Below are 27493 nucleotides of genomic sequence, written 5' to 3' on the forward strand. Positions count from 1 at the left end.
GGGCGTCCTGGTGCCAAGTGCACATATGGACGCCCTTATGCCTGAACATGGTGTTCGTGATGGACAATCCGTGACGAGCACAGAAGTCCAACAACAGAACATCACTCGAGTTCAGATTGGGGGGGCCGGCCACCAGGCGCTCGCCATCGTGCCCCACCTCCAGGCCTGGCTCCAGAGTGGGGCCCCGGTGACAAGCGTCTGGGCGAGGGAAAACCAAGTCCAAAGTTTGTGTCCATCATAAGGGGTCTTCGGGTAAATTATACCATTAATATTGATGAAAATATACTAGTTGTAAGTAAAGTGTCTGCTTTCTATCAGTGTAAAAGATTTTGTGTTTTCGCGGTGTAAAGACTGTTCCTAGCCTRTGTATCTACACCGAGTTCCTTTTGGCATTCTTCATGTTCTGAGTTTTGATAAGTCCAATCGAGTGTAAAAATGCAGGACGTATCACCTTTTTGTGTTCAGTAGAAATCTCAATCCCATGTTCTTCATCATCTTTGTAGCTGCCAAAAACAATTTACACTTGTGGATATTGACGGATTTACATTTCCTGGATTCAACTTACATTTCCTGGATTCAAGTAAAACTTTTAAGTATTCCTTGCTAAATACTTTCAGTGGTGCATTTTAGCAACTATGATCATCACTGAAAAGTGAATTTATTCCATAGAAAATGCTAACCTCTGATTCATATCACACAGTAGTGTTTATTTCTGTTAATTTAGCTGAGAATGAAAACCTTGGAAGTTAAGTAACTGGAAAAAGCTGAATTAAAATGGTTTTTCTAAATTCATGAAGACGTCTGTGGGTGTAAAATGAGACAAATCAGATGACACAGCTCAGTCAGACAGAGCCTTTAATCAATACTTATTGAAGTAAAGATATATTCTTCTACAGCCCCAGAGCACATGAACTACAACCARATATGGGCAGTTTCCCAGGGCGGCGTTACAGAAGGGGCCCCAAAAAGAACCAGATGAGAAATGCRCAATTTTTGCATCTTGATCAAAATCCAGTGCTTTTATTTTTAATGCTAAAAGTAATGAGAATAGGAACTAGACTGCATGTTATCCCCTCCAAGAATCGCGGATTATTTCATGCATTTTGATTGGTTGAAGGCGGGATGCCTTTCACTCAAGAACCGCCACTGATTACAATCCTAGCTACACTACAGTTGCTCTTTCCACCCAGCATTTACCATAAAAACAGATTTAAATAACACTATATTTCGGTGAATCAGATGAATAAGCAGCAGTCATCATTCCGAATGTTTCCMAAAAAAACTTGTTGCAAAACAATGCGGCTTGCTTCACTTTAAAATAATATAATTGCTCTCTAGTTATCGTGATTTAAATACAGTTATGTACAGCTACTCACAAATCCATCTTCAAAATTTCACTAGTATTTTTTTTCTCTCTCTTTCTCTCTCTTTAAATATAAAAAGTTTAAATATATAAAAATAAAATTACTCGGAGCGGGAACAGATAAATTAGAAGCAGACCCAGAACTGTCAGGTTGTGACTGGATGTAGAAATGCATCAAGCGATTTACCTCATCGAAACGTAAGGAATCAAAAAATAGTGTACATACCCTGGTTAAAATGACAGTTACATGGGATGACAGCATATAAAAAGTTGATGAAATCATTTTAAAACATGTACAGCTGAAACCAGAAGTTTACATACACTGAATAAAAATAAACTTTTTCTTTCTCACTCTCTGAAGTAAAATTATAACTTCACTCGTTTTGGGTTAGARTTACAAAAATTATTTGCGTTTGCTGTAAGCTTCAGTTACAAGAGTAAAAATTTACTTTTTTTTTAAAAAATGTGTGTATTTAACATTTTTTAAAATTTTCTACTCAAGCATTCAGTCTTTGGTTTGAGCCTATCTGTATCCTACATCTTGAAAGTGATTCACATTGGTCTGATTTAACCTGGCATTATAACAGAGGGTGTGTACACTTTAGAGATCCGCTCTACAAGACTTTCCTTCCAGCCAATATGGAAATTTGCCTTTAAGATTTTTCTTTCCCACATTTATTTTGGGAAAAAAAGGAGGAAAAACAAAGCATGCAGTCGGGTCTGTTATTATCTTATTCACATTCCATTTCACACAGGCATGAGCTGCAGCTCCTCAGCAGGTTGGTGGTTGGCATTCTTGCTGCAACACGTTGGTCGGTCTGGTCCATCCCACCTTGTTGCTGTGCRTTTACAGTCAAACTCAAGGGGCTTTCCAGATGTGGAAGGAATCAAATATCTGTCCTTATTGCCTCTTTTTTGAAGAGTTATTGGATAAACGTGGCTTTYTTTGCCCTTCTCTTTTTTCTGGGGAAGTTTATGAACACGATTTGAGATGGTTCACTTGAAAAGTGACTCGGCACAGGCGGCTTAAACCCCCCACAAGCGCTGCATGTCTCTATACGTAGATCCACTTCCAGCTCCTGTGCGTGGAGTCACTCGGGGGCAAAAGTTTCCGATGTAAGCGGGATAAATCCCTCTTCCTCACTTTCTCGTCTGGTAATTCCACTTCATGTACTTGGGGATGCACTGACAGACCTGGCTGCTGTAGTAAAATCCGTCCTGGCAATCTCGTCTGGGGTTTCTGCAGGAAAGCCTGTAACAACTTGAGAGAGAATGAGAGAGGATGAGAGGCAGAAATGTGGGCGAAGAAGACAAAAGACGGATTTAAAAGCAGGAGGGGAAAGGGAAGGATTTTTTAAAGGGGTGAGGTTGGGATGAGGAACAGAGGAGAAATAAAAAAGAAACACAAGGGGGATTATATTCTCTGATCATGCATACTATACATTATTCACATCCCCACATCCTTTCTGGATGAAGCTCAATCCAAGTTTTATTTGCATGTGCATCAAAAGATTCTGTGTGAGGCGAAAAAAAAGTATTTTTCCAGAGAGGGGAGAAGTCTGGGAACTCTTGTCTTTAAAATCACAGCAGGTGTACAGTCGCCTGTGGACTTACTACTGTGACCAGATGTTAAATCAGACTAAACAGCACAAAGAGTGATTGTACAAAATAATAAATGCCTTATCTTTGTGTTCAGATGCATCCTGAACTTGAAACCATGACCTTAAAAACAATTTTTCCACAAGCAAATGGAAAAATAGATGTTATGTTGTTAATTTGATTGATAGGACATAAGGACAAAAATATGTTTAGAAGAACATTCTGTTATTGTTAGGTGCCTAACTTTCATGTTTTGGGTTTGAGTCATATGAATATTTTTTTTATTCATTYGCCTTCAGGAACCTTCGGTGTTTTACACCTATCTCAATGAATAGTGACGAGACGTATAATGAAAAACGTCTTTTGCGGATTTCTTTTCCAAATTAAGTTTTTGATTCGTTGAAATTGCAATTTTATGCCCACGAAACTTTAAATGTAAAACCAATGTTCCAAATAAAGCAAATTTTCACAGAGGTGGAAGAAAATCGTTTTATTCTTTTTTTTTTAAAGCCGGGCTGCAAGCGTCTCTTTGGCTTTTAGCATTTCACAAGCAGAGCAGATTTATTCCTAAATGATAGGTTTATAATAGATAGGTTTATAGTTGGTGCATTTAAACCCGACAGCGCGGACCAATCACAGCTGGCGCCTCTGCGCTTTGCCTCGCGCGCGCCTCCTTTCGCTCAAACTGGACACAGGCTGACCTGTATGGATATTTACATAAACCTACTGTGAGGAATTATGATCCTTTGGAGAACTCTAGGTAAGACTTTAAAACCCGCCGCGTTAGCTCTGGTTGCGCAGCTCAATGTGAAGCGCAGGAATAACTTGTAGTAGCGAATTCAGAGGACCGTTGAGCGAGTGGTGAGAATGAGTTATTTTGTGAACGAACAATTATATGCGGCSTTTACATCTCGACACGCTGCCCAGCGTGTGGCTCTGTGTCCGTCTTCCCTGTAAAGTTTATGTCTGTGGTCCCGGTTGGCCGAAGCGTTTGTGGATAACGAGCAGCGCTAACCTCATCGTGCAGGTTCAGCCCGGTGAGGAGCTTTCGCGCTCTCCTCGGAGTCACGCATCACGCTGATTTTATATTATTTTATGTGTCGTTTTACCGTTACACGATGCATCAAACCATATCAAATGCGTTGTCTACTTAGAGTTAATACGCGCGGCCACACGGAGATCTGAGAAACTCGTCCCATAAACTCGACCAACCAGAATAGTTTCTGTGACGCTTATTAAAACTCAACATGAAGTGAAAGAGCTACTGAAGCCACATTAGCAGCATTGAATTAAATCTCCCGTTTGTTGCGCATCTCTGCGTGGTGCAGCGGATGACCTCATCATACAGGGCCGGTCCAAGGCTGTATGAGGCCTTGAGCAGAATCTGRTTTAGGGGCCCCTTTTGTTCCTAAAAGTATCAGCATCTCTAACAGCTTCTGTGTTGGATTTAGTGAAATATGGGASAAGGGAGTAGTTTAATTGGCCAGCCTAAAAAGCAATAAGTTATAATTGCAGTTYACTAATTTGTATTTGTAAATTCAAAGATTAAACTCACAGCATCAGATTGTTGCTATGGTAACAAAAGAATCTAACTATGCATATTGTTCTTTGAAGTTTTACAAAGTAAAACTCCCAGCTCCTTAAAATCTTGTATTTAAATGTTAAACAATTTAAAATCTTTTAATTTATGTATGCCTAAACAATTGAATAAAATTTAACAGCATTGATAATCTCAATGAACAAGTGTTACATTTATATATCTGTGGTCTGTTTTAAATTATTAGCATTTATGGGGCCCCTGAAGCCCTTCGGGGCCTGATGGAGCTGCTGACTTAATTTGGATTAAACAAATTAATCCAAATTAATTTGGATTAATTGTTTTGTTTTTAGACTAGTTGTGGATTTAAATAGCATTTCACTGGAGATCTTTTCCCGTAACATATAATTACACAGTAATACGTTTACATTTCCTGTCAACTTAACATCTTTTAATACAAAAACAAGGTAAGACTTTAAAACCCGCCGCGTTAGCTCTGGTTGCGTAGTGCAGGATTTGAATTTATATCACTTTAATAATTTTTCAGACATATTATTTAAAATATGAACTGTATTGGACGGCTGACGTTGATTTGAGGGAGAACACCATTGAAACTAGGCTTGAAAGTCAAATTGAATATCTTCCTTGGTTAAATGGAGCTGTAGGAAGATTTTCAAGGCTTGAAAACTGTTGAAAGATGTTCTGTGYGTCTGTGGAGTACCAGAAATGCCACAAATTAAAAAAAATATTAATTATAATAAACGAACCAATAATTATTATAATAATTATGTAGATGTACTTATATTTAAATTTATGACAATTCAAATTTGGAGTTGGACCATCCACGTTAAACCACTAAATATTTATTTCAGTATTATTATTATTATTATTATTATTATTATTATTATTATTATTATTATTATTATTATTATTAATGTTGTGCTGCAACATGAAATAAGCTGTCATTGCAATTTGGCCAGAGTGGCCTACCCAATGTTTGGACTTCCATCCAATTGAGATGACGTCCTATAAACCTAAGCAGACAGCTCATGAGAAAAGTGTCCTAATTTTCCAGAAGAGTATAAAAACAAACCCATGTTTGATGCTTTAGCATGTTTTCAGTTTTAAGCATTCAAAACATTCAGYCTGTTTTGAGGTCCAGCTCCAGTAAGCATGCTTGAGAATGTTTAGTGAGCTGCCATTRGAGGCCACATGTCTTAGTATCCTGTAGGATTTCCCACATGTAAAGCTACCAGTGTGAATMAATCATTCTGCAGCTCATGTCTGCTGGTGTGTTTTCATAGTGCCTGTCACTCCATCCGTCTGTCTCGCTTTCATCGAGTTCACCCCCACGTCCCCTTCCCCTCTGCAGGGCCTCTCGGGTCAGAGGGACGTTGATCCGGTGCGCGCAGGCTGTGGGAACCACGACACGCTCGCAAAGCCCCGAGCAAATGCTTCGGATGCCCCATGTCCATAAAAGGTCGCAGTGAAACATGTGAACGACTGAAAAAGACAAACAGCGAAAGTTTTCCTCCTTTAGAGGAATGCATGACGTGTCCATCAGGAGATGTTTCCGCTGAATCCAGTAACGCATCACGATCATCTGCCTCAGGTTCGTCAGGATGAGCCATTTTGCTAGCATGAACTACTAACGGTTTGGTTATTGTGAGGTAGAAATGTTGCGTTTTTTCACTCAAAGTATAAAGTGTTTAACATGACCTATTTAATTTTATGAAAATGCAACTGTTTCTATACAGTTACTTTAATGTCAAATATCCAGATAAAAGCTGGAATATTGGATCAAAAATATTGAAAATAGTAACCCATAGTAACCCAACACCACAAAAGAACACCATTCCCACTTTGAAAGTGGTTCTTCATATGGAAACAAAGCTTTTGTCAAGGTGAATCTTGAACAGTCCTAAATATCAGTCAGTTGTGACCGAAAACCCTCCAGTGTGTTTTTTTTTCTGCTTCATTGTGAGTTCAAGCATTCATCAAAAATGACAAAAGAAGCAAAAAATTAAAATTTTGGACTAAATCTGACAGAAAAATCARAAAGATTTGGAGAAGAGATGACCTCAAAATCTGAGCAATCGGGAGAAACTTTGCATRAAAAGTATTACAAAGGGTGTATAAACGTTTTGAATCCATTTCATATCGTGCTATTAGTGTCCAGCYCATGCCTGGTCATCATGATGCATCAACACTTGSTGGTTTTCAGCTGAAGATGAGTCACAGGTTTACTGTTAGACTGGTCATTCCTGATGCTGTTAGCTTCACAGCTGGGAAATCCCACTYCATGGATGACTTCACCATTTTCATGCCTAGTGGTTTGTTTTCAAMCAAATCTGCGAGTCACCGCCATCCTCTTGTCCACWTCCTGTGGACTGACTGACATCTGTGCACTGACACAGACACGCGTCGAGATTTAGGGGCTTTCAAAAGACATTTCTTAAGGTTGTTTTRGGGATACATTCATGATTATGGTGTTCCACCATGTTTCTTAACTTTAATTRCCTACGGAGTTCCTCAAGGATTTGATTTGGGTCCAATTTTATTTCCAATCAGAATTTTTCATTCTAGACTTCAACTTGAGAAAATGTGCCATCTCTTTTCATTCAAATGCTAATAATAGTGGGATCTGCCTTCAGTTGAAATGCAGTCATGTTCGTTTTAGAATAGATCTTAAGTTTTACTGTTGGACTAAGTTAAAAAAGATTATCTCCACATATTAGACAAACTATAAATCAGCATGAAAGTTGAAGGTCTTTTTTACTTTTGTTAACTTTTTTGTTCTCTGTTGTGGATTTTCTTCTTACCCAGTGCAGCATTTTGTTTAAATAAACTAAGCCTCCCCTCCCTTCTGGTTCTCTCACCTGCAGGTGTTCGGGTTGAACCTCTTGCCCTGCCGTAGACACGTCTGGGGACTCTCTCTGCACTGACACAGACACGTGTCGGGATTTAGGGGATGATTCCTGGGACACTCCACCGCGCACACACAACCGCACAGCTCGTCATCCCACCGCTGCCCAGCGGGACACAGTTTCCCCTCGCCTTGGCCTTCGCACTGGCACTCACCTGACCACAAAGGTAGGAAGAGGAGGGAGCGGGAGTTCAGAGCAGTGGTTGCGCAACCAAAACCTAATCAGATAATGTGTTTCGTGTTCATACTTGTTTAAAATTTGCATAAAGACTAATCTTTTTTTTCTTCTATCTTGGCCTGAATCAATTTGTGGTATTTACAGTAAGCACTCTTAGTAAAATCTAAAATAACGGAAAGTTTACATAAGCAGCAAACTAGGTGGAAATTTGAATTTCCATCCAGTTTGTTGCTTTGCCTTTAAATTGTATGGAAATTCAGTTTAAAGGCTGACAAAGACATATTGAGATTTAAAATCAAAATTTCAAGGACTTCCAGGGAAAAAAAACTGTCCCAATATACAGATATGGGTTTAACTGAGACTGTTTACTAACTTTTAATGTATTTTATTGAGATTTTATGTGATAGACAAACACAAAGCGGTGCAAAATAGTTCAGTTATTACTGGTAATATTTTTACCAGTAATAATCTCAAATGTCTTCTGTGTATTGTATTCTGACAAATTAAAATTCTGCACAGTTAAGTGGCTCCAGAAGTCATCAGTCATCTGACTAGTAAATAGCCTCCATCATTATAAATCATGGAGATCAAAGAGCACAGCAGACAGATCAGGTAGAGTGGTGAAGAAGATTAATGCAGCATTAGGTTATGAAAACAATATCCCAGAGCTTTGTTTAATTTGTTCTTTAAAGGAAAGCAATCCATTTATGAAACACTGCAAATATGTGTTATAGTTTAAAACTCTGTGTGTGGCTAAAATAAACCTAACATTGGACACCCGTCTGAATTCGTTACCCTCAGCTGTTAAACTAGTCTGATTCATCTCCTTACAGGTGTTCTGGTCCAGTTTCCAGCCTGGATAGCAGCTGGCTTCTGTCAGTCCGTTCTGACAGACGCACTCGCAGGTGGATTCTTCCAGAACCCTGTTGGGCCCGCAGAGAGCCAGCAGACCCGAGTCCAGTGCCTCTGGAACAGAGAAACACGGTATTTAAGGTAGAAAACAACCCCTGGAGATCTGGCGAATTACATCAACGTTTTGTTGACAAAAAAATGCTTGAACGATAAATGTCATAACCATCATACCAGATCATGCTGATGATGTCTAACTGAAAGCCTCACGGGTCTAATTATTGTTTCTGAGGTTTCATCAGCTGAGTGTGTCTCATAACTGCGGCGAATCCAAAGAGAGCTCATGCTCCTCTTATTACGTTTATTGCACTAAATTTGCACGTGGAGACTTGAGTTTGGGCGCAGTTTACAGACAGAGTAATTTGTATATGTGCCCTACAGGATTAAAAATAGTTATTGTGCTAATGTAATAAGTCAAGTATGAGAGTGTGGAGTTGGAAAAGGTCTGGAGATGAAATGTGCTGGCATGATTGTACAAGAAAAACACCACAAAAACATTCCTGCTTCAATTGTATCAACTTTGTGGCAGGGAGGATTTGTTTGAAACACTCTGGCACCACCATCATCATCATCATCATCCTCATCCATCTCCTCCTCCTTTCACTCTGATTGTCTCTTCAGGGTGTGGAGAATCTGGGCTGAATCTCCAAGTGCATGACTAGATCTGTGACTCATCTAAATGCTGCCAGTCTTTGCCAGGTCTCTCTTGTAAAAGAGATCTTTTGATCTGAATGAGACAAACCTAGTTAAGTAAAGGTTATTATTATTAAAAGGCAATATTCCGTAGAATACCTCCTTAAATACCTCTTTAAACGCAACATGTAATTTCACGGTTAAAAATGTCAAATGCAGCCTTTAATTGGAGGTCTTTTATTTAAGTTGATCATTGTGTCCAAAAACTTTATGAACACTCCATTATGTCCTATTTTCTCAGACTGTAAAAAACCTTCTCTGTGCTACCTTTACAAAAGTAAAGATGTGGACTTTAGCTGGAACCGCGTGAAAGAGTTTACTTTTTGTCGACTTTCAAGATTTATATTTGAAGGTAGACCCTGAATCGTATGAATTACTCATTAAGAGGCCTTTGCTAAGCTTGATGGCATGCTGAAATCCAGCTGTGTTGGAGCAGGGCTGCATCTAAAAGCTGCAGGACAGTCAGTCTGGAGGACTGAGGAGGAGAGGATCTCAACTCTCACCTGTTTGTTTCTGAGTGTAGCCGATGGTGTCCGCAGAGACACACACGCAGTTCACTGGATCCCATAATGATCCGGAGGCGCAGGGGACTTCAGGAGGGGAGCACCTACACACACACACACACACACACACACACACACACACACACACACACACACACACACACACACACACACACACACACACACACACACACACGGCCATATGCGTTTAGTAATGCAGGAGACAAGAAGAGGCGGAGACAGATATCAACGAGTCTCTTACTCACAGATGATCTGTTGCCGCTCGCCTTATGATGGAGTGAAGCGGCCGCTTGGAGAGGCATTCACACGAGGTGTGGTTGACGAATGTTACCATGGCAACTGAGCGATCCATCCTGGGCGGAGACAGCTCCATCAGCTGGCGGGGAGGGAGATAGAATGTTTAGATGGTCACAGGGACAGGTGTGTCTCCAGTTTTAAAAAGTCGTCATGGTTTTAGAAAAGCATTTTGTTGTGAGCAAATGTTGTTGTGCAGATGTGCGTGACTCAAAACGCTGCGTCCAGTCACAACCTATTCCCTCTGGAGTGGGCTGTGTTGGGCCGCCAGATCGTTAATTGGGGAAATTGGTTTCAGCGTCCAGATGGATTTGAGGTGTGAAAGCAGATTTACAGCGCTGTGAAACAGTAATTGCCTCTTTATAGAGTCCGTCAGGTTTTTTTTGTTTGTTTGTTTTTTCGACATTTAAATGTTTCAGATTGAAAAACAAAACTTAATATCAGGCATGAGAAAAGACACCATCCAAGCAAACCTTTTCTCTTGCCACATTCAGGCTTGATTTATGCAAGGCTTTTAGAGTGGTTAAGTAATCACTTAACCACTTTGGTGGTTTTATTGGCTATTTAAACTATCTTCCAGTTCTAGTTTTGAGTACTTGTTACATATATTTAAAGTTTATTGGACTTGCAGTATTATACATTATAAATTTGTAACATAAAATTGATCTTAAAACAGCAATATTATAGTTTATCGCAAATATTTCTAGGCCAACTTATTGTTCAGCACAGTTTATCATGACAGGCCTAATGTTTTTAGTGTGTCCAAATTCAGAGGCTGCATCTGTGCACTGACACAGCTATAATGTTATAGTTTAATATACTTCCATGTGTGAATGTGCGCTTAATGGAAATGACTGATTTCATTCTCTTTTATTGTACAGAAAAGTACTATACAAGTCTGATTTCATTTAATTTAAACTGTACTCCTCTCCTGCTCTGCCTACCACTTCATCCGCCACTGCTACAAGAAGAAAAATCTCCCGTTTGACCCGCAATGAATCTTGGGATAGGGTTGGGTGCCAATAATCCACCAGGTAAATTTTTGGTAAAATTCATTTGGACGACGTCTGTTGGATTGCTGACATAATTGGCTTTCAAAGGATGAAGCCTTACAAATCCACCTGTAAATTGCTGAAAAAAAAAAAGTGAACGTTTTCAGTGGTCTAGTCAAAGCCTAGCCTTAATGTCAACAGTGATGCGGTGGCCTTTCCCACTGGAAAAATCTTCCAATTCTTCAAGGGGAGCGGCAAAATTCCTCCACAGTGATATAACATTAAGAGCCAGTTTCCGATGATACAAAACATTTGAGTTTGGCAACAAAATCAAAGTAAGAAATCTGAAGTGGTTGTGACTCACAGTTTTATTGACGAGACTGTAGCTTGTGTTGGTGCAGTAAAAAGCCTCGTTCCCGCAGCAACCACCGCAGCGATGCAGCGCCACACAGCGAGGGAGGTACAGCTGACTGGTGGATTCTGGGTACTCCTTGGCCACCTCAACACACACCTCTCTCGGCTGGCATGACGTACGCTGGATCTCTTCCAGAATGACTGAAAACGGRATTCAATAACTGGATTTGTTTGTTTTGATAATAGTTAGAAAACAAGATTTGTATTCAGGTTACCGGCTAGCGTTCCGTCCACTCTGTAGACGGGTTCCTCCCGCATCGGAACCCACACGTCATCGTCGGAGCGGACCAAAGGGCTCACCGAAGAGGTTGAAAAAGACGAGGAAGGGAAGGAAGATGAGGAAGAGGAGGCGTGCCAGGATCTTTTCCTCATGCACTGCTGGATCAAGCTGTATTCAGGGTAGAAGAGCTGCAGCAGCTGGTCCATGCTGGTCACCGTCTCCAAACTGGACTGGTCATCTGACTGGGTTGGAGCCTGGAGGGGGAAATTACAGGGAAAACTTCTTGAGATAATCTTTAGTGAACAATTGGGGAGACACTTTGGATAGCGTCATAATATTTTCTGCCAGCTACAGATTATTGAGCAATGGGAGCCAACAGTATTGTCATGTTCAAAAAAAGACGAAGGAAATTGATAAAAAGAAAGCACAACTTATAGCAATGGTCTTTTATGCTGTATTGACTGTAGCGTCTGTACAGGAGCCTGAACAATCTCATTGTTCATTGTGATGTGATTCACCATAAGTTAATTTTCATAATTATAATTCTCAGCCATTGTTCACCTCCAGCGTCTGGCTTCTTCTGGTGCAGAATTATGACGCATTTCCCAAATCAGTGACGTAAAAATCTGATAAAATGACAGTTTATGCTGCAGATGCTTTGAAAACAAAGGATGGAATTGGGTCGTTTAGACTGCGGTAAAATTAAAATGGATATGTGTGAGCATAGCCTAAATTTATGGTTGTGGCATGACAAAATATAAACAAGTTCAAAGGGGATTGAAAACTTTTGCAAGCCAGTGTATAATCCAGATAAAATCATTAATAAAAACTCTTTTTTATTTTTTCAAATCAAAAACAATCCAGTCCTAGGGTTTATTTGTTATAGTAAAACTGTTAGATATGGGTAAGCTTATCTATTCAGGCTCACTGGCTGTGCAGGATAAACAATGAATACCTCAGCTACCACTGTGTTGTAACATGTCGCTGTCGGCTACTGTTAGTGATTAGGAACACGCTTGTCCTTCCCTTACCCGGGCACTGCTGCTGCTGCAGATTCAGCCCAGATTCAGGTTCTTATCTAATTAGTAAGCTCTTTTTTTAATTTTTTTTATTGGATCTGTAAAACTCCTCTAGAATTAGAGCTAGGATAACGTTGAGTGCATGCTGTTCTTCTCGCCATTTAAAAGCTTCTCACAGGACAACACATAAGAAGGAACCGGAAATTATACCCACACATTAAATGTTAATTTAAACAGATTTCACACAGGAAATCAAATTTTACGGTTGACATTATCATCTAAAACCTTCCTACTGTGAGTCACTCAACAAAGATTTTTTTACCGTGACGACGGATAACTCTCCATAGAGCAACAGTAGATGAAAGATAGCTGAATAATTGTTTAACGGACTGAGAAATCAACGCTGTGGGTTTGGAAATGTCAAATTCTTCTTGCTTCACACCTACTAATTTTTTTTTCTTTTGGAAATATCAGAGGTTGTTTAGGTTCACAGGCTGAGAAAAGGTCGACTGGCTCAGCTGGCATTAGCTAAACAGAAACCAGATCCCTACTTATCTCCCACTCCCAAATCTTCTCTCGCAACATATTTCCAACTTATTCATTTCCTCCATTTTCCTTTTTTCCCCATCATAGTTTTGCATTTTATGTATTAAATCAATACGACATTCACTTAACTTTGAAAATCTAAATGTAGAGGGTCTTGAGAAGTGCAGCAGAGTGTGCCATCTGGGGTTCACCAGTTCCAATTTTCCAGTAACCTGGAAGTTGGTCAACATTGGGCCTTTCCCCCAGAACCAGGACCAAACATGGAGAAGCAGCATTCTGTTGTTATACTCCACTAATCTGGAACAAACTCTCAAAAGCTCTAATACTTGAACTATGTCACCAAATGGGTAAGTGTCGTCTGCTACTCCAACTTCTCTCTGCCTGTGTTTCTAACCATACAACCAGACATACAGAAAGAGGAACAGCAAAAGCACATGAGTTGGATTAGCGGTGCTTGCCAAAAACCGATGATGTCATCCAGGTCATTTTGCTGTGGAATATCATCTCTCCTGCCCAGATATTTTGTTAGCTTGTGGTCATCATGACTAGTGTCTTCAATAAGAGCCTGTCTAGATTCATTGGAGGACCGACTGCTCACCATCCACAAGAGCTCTTAAAAGACACGTGGATGAGTTACCACAATATTTAATGTGATCTAACCTTTAAGTAAAAGTAATATTTCAGGGTTGTAAACCGTTTATGTTCTGAGACAGAAATAAAACTACCCGGAAACCCTGAGGATTCGTGTGATTTTTAAGAAGTGAGGCGCCACTGCTGCAATTGTGTGGTTTATACTCCGTCAGCACACAGTCCTCAGGCTTCATTTGTTCAATATTTCTGAAGGTTGACAAAGCGATTATAATCCAGTTTCAGTGAAATGATCACAAGTTTAAGGCTGTATTTCTTTAACTTTGTACATTTACAAAAGTATAAAGTCTAAGGTTTTTATTTTCACATCCTGTTTTCCATACAGTCAAAATGTGTCTTTGCTGCTAGCCAGGAAGGGAGTCGAGACCAGAGCTTCTGACTTACTGACTAACTTAAACCATGAGTTCATCCACTCACCTTGTTGTTCAAAAGATTATTGTCTTTTTTTTTTTTAGGAAATTCAGGCCCACTTTAAAAAAAAAAAATTTTTTCTCCATATATTATTTGGTGACATTTTAAGCGTCATATTGTTCGGATGCATACAGATGGCTGCACCACCACTCTTCGTGATCATTGACTTCCGTTATCTTTCTTTCTTTGCTCATTTTCAGATGTATTTTTGTTGTTTCCTGCCTTGTTTTCACATTGAATCTTTAAGATGTGGATGCGGTTTCAGACAAAAGCTGAACAATGGGTGAAACGAGCTGATATTAAATTGTTTTATAGTGAAATAACTATATTACATAAAGCTCCCTAGCGTTGTTAAGCGATCGCATGACATGAGGTCATGGCTGTGGGACTCTGTTCTGACGATGCACCAGCCGCTGTCCACGCAGCGCTCTGGGGTGTGTCCAGAATTACGCACTGCTGGCACAGAGGCACAGATATTTACACACCCATACACACACCCATACATTTATCACTCAGCCTGTTTTCTATTAGAAATAACATGTGTCTGAAACTGTTGTTTAGATTTATATATGAGGCTTAAACCAGGGAGTTATCTTGAAAAGTTGTGGGGRAAATGTCGTGAAGGAGAGGCTGCTGGGTTCAGATCCCCCCTCCTACGCACACGGACTCAGTTTTACTAAGAACTGGAGCAGGTTCTGAGTAGTAAGCCGATGCCTTTATCTGTAAATCTCCACTTTAGCTCCACTTTATGTTCCCCAGGAGCTCGTTTTCCTGCTTTGCAAACACAAACTTCCAGATAAGGCTGCACATAAAAACACAAATCTAAAAAACCGAGCTGCATCCCACCTGTTTGGTGAACACCACAGCAGCTGATGTAAGGCTGACACTTTAGGAACATTAATTATGTCCACCAGTGACAAGAACTGGATCATTTGTCATTTAATGCGAGAAAAACTTTAAGCAGTGAGGCGCCACAACAAATGTGGGAATTACTGTCTTTTTTTATGTGAAGATCTTTCAATTTAGAGTAAAAAGTGCTKAAGATGAATAGATTTTGAGTTAAAGGAGCTGAAGTGTTATTTAATATTTTACTACTGAGGGTTTGAGGCTACTACATTTGTTGACAAAAGCCATCTGAAGTCTATTAAAACCTTCATTTTTCAGCTTTCACTCCCTTTATTCCTCTCCACCTGAGACACGTCCAACCAAAGAGGAGTGATGAAGATGTCTTTGATTTAAATCCATCATTYGGAGCAGAATCACATTTATTACAGGAGGAAAGTGACAGAAGGAATGACTCATTCCTTCTTCCTCTAGGTGCCGTTGCTTTCAAATATTATTTGAACATCAATGTCTGGATCAGAGCCAGCAGCATGGAGGAAAGAGGAAGCGAGTTTGAACAATTTATCCTCTGCAGATCATAACAATAAGGATTGTTCTTCTTTATAACAGGMTGATTAATTACGTAGCTGACTTCTAGAACCGTGCCGCTCATGRTGGCAGCATGTTGAAGCAGTTCTGTTGTGTTGGTCCTGATTTGTTCTTTTTCTACATGTTTGTTCATAGTTTTTTGGATGAAGGTTTGAACTGAATTGAATTGAATACTSAGGCCACTTCTGTATCTTTTGATGAATTGGTAATCACAGTTTTATATCTTGCAAGAATGACTACTCGGCTTCATATAGTTTATTTCCTGCATATTTGTTRAGTTATATTTATTTATAATGCCAATATTTATGCAATGACACCTTCTGASCTGAAATATCACTCTATTTTTTAAAAGTACATTGGTTGAAAGATTAGAAAATGTCCAAATTAGATCTGAGCTCCAGTTTAAAACAAGTACTGTATATACATTTAAAACTTATATTAATTAAGAAAAGAATGCACACACACACAAAAATAGCCCAAAAATGTCCAATATGGAAGATTTTTGAAGAATCTCCTTGTTTAAATACGTCTTTGGTCAGTTCAATTCAAAAGTGCTCTGTTGATCCCAAAGGGAACTTAAATAATGCTTAACARTTTTAGATTTTTTAATAGGTTGTTTAATTCTGTGAACAATTTATTAAGTTTTGTACATTAAAGGTCCACATATAAATGTGCTGGGAAGCAACATTGGTTGGATATCATATTTCCAGCGCCAGTCATTCGGTTCTGCCTGGCAATAATGCATTTGACCATTTGGATGGTTTCTAGCTTTATGTCTGATATTTGCATATTTCTAGTAGCTGAGATGCTAAAGCTAACAGAATATGATGAGGGAAACTGAGTAAATCATAATGGATATCAACATTTTGTTGGTTTTCAGTTTGCTGCTTAACTTTGTTCCCTTTAGTTATGCAACAAATGTTGTGACAACCTTTCATTAATATCACATCCTSTGTTGCATGTCAATTATCATCTTCTGTTGTGTTCTCTGTTAATTTCAGTGTATTTTTAGTCCTCTTCTTATTAGTTTTTATATTTGTTCTTTTTTTACGACCATGCTATCATTAGTGCTCATCTGTTTCACTTTGATCCCGTTTTTATACCTCAGTCTGGTCTTTGAAGCTTGTACTCATACCTTCTGGAGAAAATTATAAGTGATTTRGTGTTTTCCCTAATAGGCTTAGCAGTTACATCACTGCTCTTCTCCTGATGTTGGACCGACCTCAGGTCCAATGGTTCCATGCTGATCCCACTGGCAGCTGGTGAAACMATGTTACTGAATTTCTGCTGTTTCTAAAACTTCCTGTCATACGTGGATCAGTGGAGACCGAAGACTTTATACCGGTTTTATTTTTTACAAGTATTAGAGCCAAACTAAGAAAAAAAAAATTCTGAGAATAGGTCATAATAGAATGAGAATCAAGTGATAAAATTACAAGAATAAAGTTGTGTTACGAGAATAAGGTTGGCATAACATGAGAATAAAGTCATGGCATTTTGAGAATATTCAATATTACAAGAACAAAGTCATAATTTTGAGACTAAAGTCATAGTTCTGCGAGAATAAAGCCAATATTTTGAGAATAAGGTCAATATCACAARAATTAAATTGAAATAATGTGATGATATGACTTAATTCTTGTAATGCTACAACTTTATTCTCATAATACCATATCTATATTTTTGTCTTATTTTGATTTGATTCTCATAACACCATGATTTTATTCTTGTAATTAATTACATTTTTTATGTTCTTAGCTGGACCATAATACTTGGTCATATATTTTAATGCTTTAAGCACCAGCCRGTCTTCTTCTGGGGAATCTCTCTGGTCTTCCTGTCTATTCCCATCTGCATTTCTCCCCACTGAGTCTCGTCTGTGTCGGAATGTGTTTCTCTGATGAAACGGATCCTAAACCCAGGGACTTTTCCAATGTAAATACAGCTTATCTACCTCACATAGCACTGCTYTTATGAAAGGTATTTCATCATTTTTTTGACTTTCAGTGAACATCATAGTGCAGTGAGTCAAAATGTGTGTTTTTTTTTCTTCTTTAAGTTGTACAGTTCAAGTCTGGGATGAACTAAAGTGAGAAGAGGGAAGTCTTACCTCGGTGCCCGTGTCTCCGGTTGGGTAATAGTCCCTGTAGTCTTGACCTGAGCACAGACAGCTGAAGTAAAGCATCCATAGGAGCACAGCTGGTATCCACATAGTGAGGGGATGGAGAGCAGGGGGTGGGGGGAGTTGGTGAAGTTAATGCGAAAGCAGGACGGTTCTGACAGATCAGGCTCCTCTTCTCATTCTATCCTGGGACGAAGTTGCTCCTCCCGTGCAGGTCGTTGGATTTTGGGACGCCACCTGAAGAAATCATGATGAAGAAACCTTTTCGTCTTACTTCGCTCGAGCCCGGCGTGTTTAACGTTTCCCCTCAGTCCAGCTTTCTCGTCTCATCCCAACGCGTCTCCATTGCTGCTAATTTGACGACAGGTGTCCCTCTGGGTTTTGTCTTCACTTTGTATTTATATCTGCCGTGGCCTTCAACGTGAACGGTCGTCCTCGACTGTCTCCTCTCCTCGTCCTTCGCACTTGTTCGCCTCTCTTGCTTTCTTTATCTGTCTGTGTCTCCTTCTCTCCACGCAGCAGCTGTGCAGATTATCGCTGCCCCTTTTTTATCTGGCTCCTGTTTCTTCTTTCAAAGCCTTCAGGGCAAATCTCTCTCTCTCTCTCTCTGTCTTCTTTCTAAAGCTGTCACAACTTTTCCGTCTAATTTTTAGAAATGCATCAAAGAGGAGGAAGATAAAACAGAATAAACTCAATTCAAATCCTGTTCCTAGATTGAGATTTTTTCCCCCCCAAAGTAGTCCAGCTTTTGGTGTTGGCTAACAAAGTGAAAGCGTCCTCCTCTCAGGCGTCTCGCTGGAGTGAATGAGGAAAAAATACAAGAATGGGAGACTTGTGTGCAGTGGGCGGGATGAAGGATCAGAGAGGCATGAGATCTGTGCACTTCAGCTGATTATACTGCCCCTTTCTTTTTTATTCCCTCTGAAATTGCAGGTTATGTAGAGGCAGCAGAAATCAGATTTAAATTTACCAGACAAGCGGTTTGTCAGCCTCCAAAAATGCTATTTCAAAACACTATCAGAGTGTTTGCGTTGCTTCATTTCTACATGCATCTTATTCTCCCAGCTCCATAAGCACGGTCGGTTTAACTCAATTTGCTCCCACACCTGCAGCTCAGAGGCTTTTCTCCCTCTCACACTTCATCTAGCTCCATCTTTGTCCTCCACCCTTCCCCCTCTCACGTCGTTCTTTCTCCTTTTGGTTCATTCAAAGTCCTAAAAAAGACTTACTTCACATACCTTCTTAACTATTCCGCCCCAAGGCTGCGAGCAATTGTGTCTGAATATTACAGGGAAAGAGGAGGGGAGGGAGGGTTCGAAACCGAAGCTTTCGTCTTTTTGTCTAAACTGTTTAAAAAAAAAGAAATCCTCCCAAGGCAACGTAGTTACAGACAAATGCAAAATAAATTATGGGGGCCAGACAGAGCAATAGATGGGCAAAATAAGAAGAGAGAATAGAAAAAAGGAGTAGGAGGAAAGAGGTGTGTCTGGGAAAAGCTCGAATGAGAAAACATCCGATTTCTGGGCCAGTCAAAGCCAGCCTTTACAAAGGATTAAAGACGCACACAGGCCACACACGCACGCCTTCGCGCACGCACACGGTGGCAAGTGCCTGCTTGCAGCACGCTCGCTTTATGTGTTGAAATCTGCTCAGCAGTTCCACATTCCACTCATTGCTTTCCTCATTTCATCATGCGAACTCTGACCAGGGTTTGTCATATCCAGGAAAAGCCTAAAGATTTATAACTTCACTTGATGATTTAAAAACAATCACAATAGAAACCAAATATTTACAAAAACCATGTAAAGAGACACGAAACCATTTTTCTCCTCCACAGTCGACGATTCCTGTTTTAGGTCAGTGAGAGTTACTGAAATAAYTTTCATTTGCTCAGTGCCAGAGTATAGTTGAACACCAGTTTTGGTATTTGCAGATTTTTTTCCCCCAACCATATATGAAATATTCAAAAGAAAATTCAGTTTGGGAAGCTGGAACAACTCAATGTAATGCTATTTGACACGCTAATGGCTGAAGTTTGCAAATCAGCCAGTCCTAGGGCGCCATTCATGTTCCCTGGCGCTGATTGGCTGTAACACCAGGAGTGAAGACACTGAAAACTGGAGATTGATGCATATCAAGGTATATTTTATGTTTGAACTATTATAATAGGCAATTGTAAGCATTTCCAAAGCATCTTGAGTTGTACCTAAATGTTTAAACAGACGAACATTTCTCCTTGAGACTTCTGGAAAATGTATCTAAGGATGATCCAGACTCAGTTTTGTGTGGATTAAAATAAATTATCTTCAAATTCAATCTCTTTCTCATTGTTGAAAAAAATAATTAAAGTAAAAGTTTCATAGGAGTTTGTTTTTTAACCAACCCCGGCTGTCCTTGCTCAGCATCGTCTCTGTTTATAAAACTCTCTTGGTTTCTCCTAACATCCTGTCCTCGGCTGCAGATAGAGCACCCTTTGCACCAAACAGCAAGATCTTTGTGTTCAACAAATGTGGCTTCCCCTCCTTTCAGGGGGCTGTCACAGTTCAGAGCAGTAGCGGGGTCTCCTCTTTTATTGAGCTGATGTTGGCTGGACAGGTTCCACTGAGCTCCTTTTTATGCTCTCTTGCTTTAGTGTTGGCCTGCTCACAGCCTGAGGGCAAGACAGATGGTGACAAACTGATAAATACATGTTTAAACTTGTTGTTACACCTTCTGGTAGAATAAACTTTATTTAGGACCAAGCTTTCAGGATAACATAAAATCCAAGGTAGTTTTCACACTTGTTAGTCTGGTACAATCGGTTCGATTGGGGAACCAAAATTGCAACGTTTGCTACATTTTCAGCTGAATAGCCTGTTAAGGCTAATCACCTTAACAGTGTCAAACAATCCAAACCTTTGAAAAACATGTTCTGCTCCTCACCTGTGGCGGCGCTGCATCAAGAACTACTGAAGGAAACGACCTGAAAACCTCTGAACGAGACATGAGCACAACTTCCTTCTTCACAAAATGTAAACAAAAATGGAGTGGCATCAGATTTTAGTAAGAGGCCATGAGCCATTTCTTCTGTTGGGCTAAACTGGCATGTTTGATTTGGTTGTTTTTACCCAGAATGCCTTGCATTGTAGTCCACTTCCAGCTTTTGTAGCGGCCTCTGGTCCGCTTGGCTTTTTTTGGTCTGCATCAGAGTTCGATTACGCATTCACTCCTCCCCAAACGAATCAGTTTTATTAAAGCGGACTAAATGGGGATGTGTGAAGGCATCCTTAATCTGTCATATCTATTGAGTTAGAGCTTCTGAAAGCTGCTCTGGTTTTGTCTTCTGCTTTGGCTACAAGGTTGAGAGATGACACACAACGTAAATTAGAACCAAGTGGAGATTTGCTCGGGATTAGTAGCACAGTAACATCTTTTAGAGGCTGTTTTTTCAACATCAGTCAGGATACCAAGGCCACCAATTGTGCTGGATTTGTTTTACGTCGTAATGTTGTGAGATGCCTGTGGAGTGTTGCAACAGTCTGCCAGGAAAGTCAGTAATTAAATGCTTTGTGGATTGAGTTTAATGACGGCTCAAGTTTTAAATGAACAAGACCCTCAATTATAGCCGTGATGCCAGAGTGTAACTGGGCCGAAGGAAAACTCCCAGTTTAACAGCTGGGACATGAAAAGCACCAACCAGCTGCTTGGATCTGGTCCCACTTGCAGCCTTCGGCGATGCGAAGGAGATCCTAACACCGTGTTCTTGCCCATCCTACATCCTTGGCATAGCCCAATTATTTGTTCTCAACAGAGAACTAATAGTCRCCCAGTAATTGGGCTTTGATGGTTTCCTCACATCCAATGTTGTAACAATCTTGGATTTATTGTGGTAAACACATGTTTATGGAGTAATACRGCTTAGGTCACCAAAATATTGATGGACAAGGTTTAAATTCTCCTGTTCTTTGAAACCAAAGCGCTCACCCACCTTCTGGTGTAATTCACATCCATCAATACGTTCAGCAGGATTCATTACCCTGAAACTTTGATCCAGAGGGATTTTACTGGCTCAAAACGTGCCTAGCTTGTGCAGGAACCCGCTTGTTCTCAAACTGAGAACAAGTACCACCGGTGGTACCCGGCTGCTTTCAGTGGCAGTAGAAATAAACATTAGTATCAGTTGTTTGTAACAGAAATACAAGTAMATTGATTGATATACAGCTAGTAAGGACTATGAGTTGTAAATGCATGTTTTTTGCAGTGGAGAACAAACTCCCATCTCACTAGGTTCTGCATGTAGGAGTGGGCAAAATGACTTAAAGTTTTATCACAATATGTTGTGGTACTATTGTGATAATAAAAGTGATGAGAAGAACTGTATGTAAATTTTCCTCCAAAATCTACATACAGTAGACCCACATCCATTCAGTACTTGCCATGTTTTCTGTGGAACCTAAGCAATTTTTTCTTTTCTTTTGCCATAGATTTAGCCAATTTTCTAAAATATTTTTTTGTTTTGTTTTCCTAAAATACACTAAATAAAATGCAGCAAGGRAAGCTGAAATACGCAGGCGCAAAACTACCTGTTGTAACAAATCGTATATACTTCTCTTTAAAGAGTTAGAATAGCATTAGAAATGCTGCATGCCCTCAATMGACGCTTTTTCCATCAGTTGTTGAATGCAGCGCCGTCTGCTGTTTAAAATAAGAACTGCAGCACCTCCGTTGCACCTCTCACCACCGGACTCACACAGCGTCTCCTGCATGTCATTAATGGATGAGGTTTTCTCAGTGCTGGTCAGAGGCTTTGACTAATGTCATTTTCTAAACCTGTCTTTTTTCTTTTTTTTTTAAGACAGTCAACAGGAAGTAACTTTTTCYGCCATCTAGTGTTCGAAACGGTTTGTGTTCATAGTTTACCATTTAGTGCTGCATCTTCATGCTTTGCAAAAGTTTAAGCCCTCAGTTTTGATCCGTTATAYGTTTCCAAAACATCTCGGTCAAATCTCTTACTCAGATTTTCTAATTACGGCACATGTTCTGACATCACAAATACACTCMTTTATCAAGGCTCATTGTCCCGGCTCTATCTTACAGGCTTCTTTTCATTTCATTCTAACTAAATGCAACTTCTTTTTYGTTTCATTCCTACTTACATAGTTTTTAATTTTGTGATCTGGTTTTGTCAAACTTTTAAGATGTTACAAATTGCATCAACATATTTCAGTTCCATGTATTTKCAAATCAGTGTGTTTAAAGGCCTTAAAATGACTTGAATTTTCAGTGAAATTATCCAGGAATACAGGGTGATGCACATTTAAAGGTTTTTAAATCTGTTAAAARTGATTACAGATTCTCAACRCCCCCGTTTAGAAAGACTGGAACTTCTCATGTAAATGAACTAATTTGCATTTTCTGTTGTTAGTTTTATGTCATAGCATCATAGTTTATTGTTAAATATTCTTTATTCTTTTATGTTGCAAAATAGCCGATTTTATCACTCCGGTACTCTGTCTRCAATGTGTCGTTTTATTGTCCATCATTATATAAAACCAAAAACTAACTTCACAAAAGCCAGATTWAAATTTAGTCTGTAATTTCACAAAAYTGCTAACTCTGTTCTACCAAATAGACTCCATTTAACGCTGACATGTTAACTTTTCTTTTATTTAGATTTCTAAGAAGTTGTGATTCAAATTTGACAGAAAACTAATATTGAAAATGGGGAAAAAATGTATTATCATYGAGGAAGGAAGAACCACAATGGTAATAAAACACACAAACAGGCTGGTTTGTGAGGAAAGGCTCCTGAGCTTTGACTTAAATAAACAAGCATATGAATTGTTAACGACACCTTTTTTAAAATCACTGAAACGATGTAGATTTAAAACTTACAATTATTTTTAATTAACCCACTTTGAATGTTTTGCAGGTTTTTATTCTTAAAGTGCAAATGAACACATTCAAATTGTCTAGTTAAAGGCCGTGAGTCATTATAGTTTGTATAAATGTTCTTCTTATAACGTTGATTAACATGTTTGGTCATGTTAATCAACGTGAGAGTTATTAAAAAGCTGGCCGCTAAAGGCCATAAAGTACCTAAAGACGAATAAAACAGAGCATGTTTAAAATGAAAACTTTACGATTGAAAAACGGACACACACCTACAGGAGTTTCACTTCACAGGAGTTGGGCTGCAGCACTTTCAGGGTCAGGATGAGTTTGAAGCTTTTCTGAACCAGGGGTAGAACAAAGCATAGATCAGAGGATTCATGCTGGAGTTCAGCATCATGATCCAGGACAGCAYGGCATAGTAGGAAAAGCTATTGGACATGTCCTCGCCTGAGGACAGGAAGGGTAGAAATAAGGACAGAAACACACCATATACACAACAATCACAACGGCRAGGGTCCTGGCTGCCATCCACTCGGATCCGGACGCAGCCTGCGCCGATTTCGTCTGTGATCGGATGGCACGCAGCTGAGAGAGCGGCCAGAAGCACCCTGAGATAAAAAACAACCATGACAGTACAGGGAGCTATAAAGCTCACAAAGAGGTCAACGATTCCTGAAATGTGACYRATGACTACAACACTCTCCCCGTGGCAGGAGCTGAACCTGTCCGGCCAGCCCAGGTGGYCCATCATTATCAGCCCGTTGTAGAGCATCGAACACGCCCAGCACAGAGAAACACAGATCTGAACTTTAACCACCGAGATCCTAGTAGGGTAAAGCAACGGGTCACAGATGGCCACGTAGTGGTCTACTGATATAAGCACCGTGTGGCCCAAAGAGGTAGAGATCAGACAGTAGAAGACGTAAGGAGTCAGAGCGCACATGAGCCTGCCAAGCAGCCAGCAGGTCTCCAGGTAGCGCAGCCCCTCGACGGGCATCACCAGCAGCCCCACCACCAAGTCGGACACGGCCAGGGACTGCAACAGTGAGTTGGTCGGGGTGCGCAGCTGCCTGAAGTGGGAGATGGAGATGATGACGAGCAGGTTGAGCATCACGGTGAGCAGGGAGACGAGAGTCAGCAACGTGTGGAACAGGGCGGTCTTGGAGAGGGGCAGCAGCAGCCTCCTGCAGGAGGAGTTATGGTTCAGGAAGCACAGAGAGGAGTCTCCACTGCCGTCCATCAGGGAGGAGACAGAGAGATGGGACCCCACATCAAGATGCCTYTTTTATCCTTGAAATACGCCCTCGTGTGTCTGAGCATGAACCCTAAGACTGATGCAACATTTCCTCACCATTTCACCTTGTTTGAAATTTGACACGCATCATATTTCTGCACCAGAAGGAGACACGGTAAATTCAGACCTAAGCAATGATTGAAAAAACAGATTATGAAATTATGACTGAAGTCTGTCAGTGAAGCCCATCACATCACAATCCCACCACCATCTTATGATTTTGTGACAATACCATCAGCTCTCCTCGCCCAATTCTCTCAATGTCAACCCACAGATGGCAGCAGCAGCCATTATTACTTCAGCAATAAGTAATATTGCTATGTGAAGTTCTTCTAAAGTACTAAGGCCACTAGTTTTAGGGCATTGTCTACTTCAGTGTTGGAATTGAACAGCCTCAGTATTACTTTGTCAYACACTTCTTCAGTCCATTTCTACAACACTTTGGTCAAATAATAAATTGCTCTTACATATTCCCAGAASCAGACTGAAAAGCAGAGGGGATCAGGTATTCACTGTCACGGCTCCTAATTTGTGGAACAACTTGCTCTTTAACATTAGATCTATAGTCTTGAACACTTCAAATCACTCCTCAACTCATTTTTATTATTTGGCTTTTCCATTAGGCTTGAGATTGCAAGTTTACTTGACCTGTCTGTTTTAATTTATGTTTTAGTCTTGTGTGTTTTCTGAGGTTTATGAATAYTGTACAGTTAATATCTGTTTTTAAAGTGCTTTATAAATAAAACTGACATTGACTCAGTCTCTCTCTTGTTGTTGTTGTTCTCAATTATACCAGTCAAGTCTCCCACTTTAGCTCCCACTTTAGCAAGTATTTAACCTTTTTCCTGCCTTCCCCTCATCTTAGTATTTTCACAAAAATGTTTGGTATTATAATGCAATAATTTCAAATAAGAATCAATAGAAATCRGGGCCTAATGATGGTCACACCCTAACATTTATGCAAATGAGACAGCTCTACATTATCACCAGGCGACTATGAACCCATCCATCAAGCAGATGTAAACAACAAAGCAACGCACTCTCTTCAGTTGAGTAATAAAACTGCAGAGTTGACRCTCAGCTTCAGTCATTACAGCTGGAGGTTACACCTGGAATCTGGGTGTAGCAACAGACTCAGACCCGAACCCTCAGAGACGCACAAAGACAGTTCTAAAGTCAGTCTTCTATCACCTGAAGAATTATTATTGGATTAAAGGACTTATTTCTCAGCAAAATCTAGAGACACCAACGCGTGCGTTAATTTGAGTCACACAAATTACTGCAGCAGCGTCTTCACAGGTAGGCAAAAAAAATAAATACTCCTAATTAAATTAAAAGGTTTGCTGCTGTTGTACCAACCTTCCAGACCCGTCAGGTTTTTTGGTTCTGCTCTGCATCCCACAACCAGAAATAAAACATAGAGAAGCAGCATTCAACTTCTACGCACCACAAATCTGGAACCAATGTCCAGAAAACTGCAAAACAGCCGAAACACTGAATTCTTTTAAATCAAGGCTAAAAGTTCACCTGTTTAGAGTGAATTTTGTTTTACTCATAATCCTAATCGAAACATCATAGATTGTACTCTGTATTCCAGTTTTTCTTTTCTAGAATTTAATTTCTTGAAAGGTCTAAAAAGGAATAACCTGCAAGTTTCAGAATGTAAATTTTCTATTTCTGTGCTTTCTATAATGTAAAGGGGACATGGCCTCTTGGGAATATGGCCCATATTTAATCGGGAGTTCAGATTTTTTTTTGTTAGTTTAGTTTTTGTTCATAGTTTAAGTGGAGAGGTTGAGATTCAAACCAAGATATACAACCAATGTCTAAGGTTATAACTGTGGTATCACTGAATGTTAATGGATTAAATAATATCAAAAAGAGAGAYGAGGTCCTAAATAAATTTAGAAAAGAAAAAGTACAAGTTATTCTCTTACAGGAGACACACCTATCAAAAAAGGGACATGAAAAGTACAAAAAATTAGGGTAAGGAAACTCACTCCTCATTTGGAGAAAGGCATAAACRAGGAGTTATGACATTGATCTCAAATAGTGTAAAGTTTGAATTGTTGGAGGAAATTGGGGATAAAGAAGGAAGATACCGCTCAGATAACCAGACAGGAAGAGGAAATAAAAGGAGTGGAAATAGGAGGGGAAGAACATAAAATAGGGTTGTTTGCAGATGACATTCTGATTTATCTAAAAAAAACACAAATGAAATGTTTTTAAAAACRGTGAGTTTCCTTGAGGATTATGGGAAATGTTCTGGATACAAAATTAATGTGGAAAAAACACAGATTCTAACAATAAATTACTCCCCACAGCAGAAAATAAGGGATACCTACAAACTTAAGTGGAATGAAAAATATATAAAATATTTAGGGGTAAACATAACCAAAACAATTGACAAACTCTATGATGCAAATTATTTAGAAATAAACCACAATATTAAGAAGGACTTGGGGCGATGGATGGACATTGGCCTGGATCTCAGTTCTA

At 39.7% G+C, this 27493-nt stretch overlaps 1 protein-coding gene, 1 long non-coding RNA gene and 1 pseudogene across 2 annotated transcripts; 1 reads left to right on the forward strand and 2 right to left on the reverse strand.

Moving 5' to 3' along the window:
* Window positions 1-130: 130 nt before the first annotated feature.
* On the forward strand, window positions 131-7468 carry LOC103474476 (uncharacterized). The gene is made up of 3 exons (XR_535190.2): window positions 131-252; window positions 5804-6111; window positions 7385-7468. It is a non-coding gene; the product is annotated as an uncharacterized LOC103474476 (long non-coding RNA).
* LOC103474483 (vascular endothelial growth factor C-like) lies at window positions 839-23674 on the reverse strand. The gene is made up of 8 exons (XM_008425497.2): window positions 17815-23674; window positions 11645-11903; window positions 11380-11570; window positions 9975-10105; window positions 9709-9812; window positions 8435-8569; window positions 7379-7580; window positions 839-2624 (listed from the first exon to the last, which is right to left on the reverse strand). The coding sequence occupies exons 1-8, from the start codon at window positions 17914-17916 to the stop codon at window positions 2504-2506; spliced, it is 1245 nt and encodes a 414-aa protein (XP_008423719.1). The 5' UTR covers window positions 17917-23674; the 3' UTR covers window positions 839-2503.
* A 48-nt stretch (window positions 23675-23722) lies between these two features.
* LOC103474469 (trace amine-associated receptor 13c-like) lies at window positions 23723-26311 on the reverse strand (annotated as a pseudogene).
* Window positions 26312-27493: the final 1182 nt, after the last annotated feature.

This window comes from Poecilia reticulata, linkage group LG2 (assembly GCF_000633615.1).
Source record: "Poecilia reticulata strain Guanapo linkage group LG2, Guppy_female_1.0+MT, whole genome shotgun sequence".
Classification (NCBI taxonomy): domain Eukaryota; kingdom Metazoa; phylum Chordata; class Actinopteri; order Cyprinodontiformes; family Poeciliidae; genus Poecilia; species Poecilia reticulata.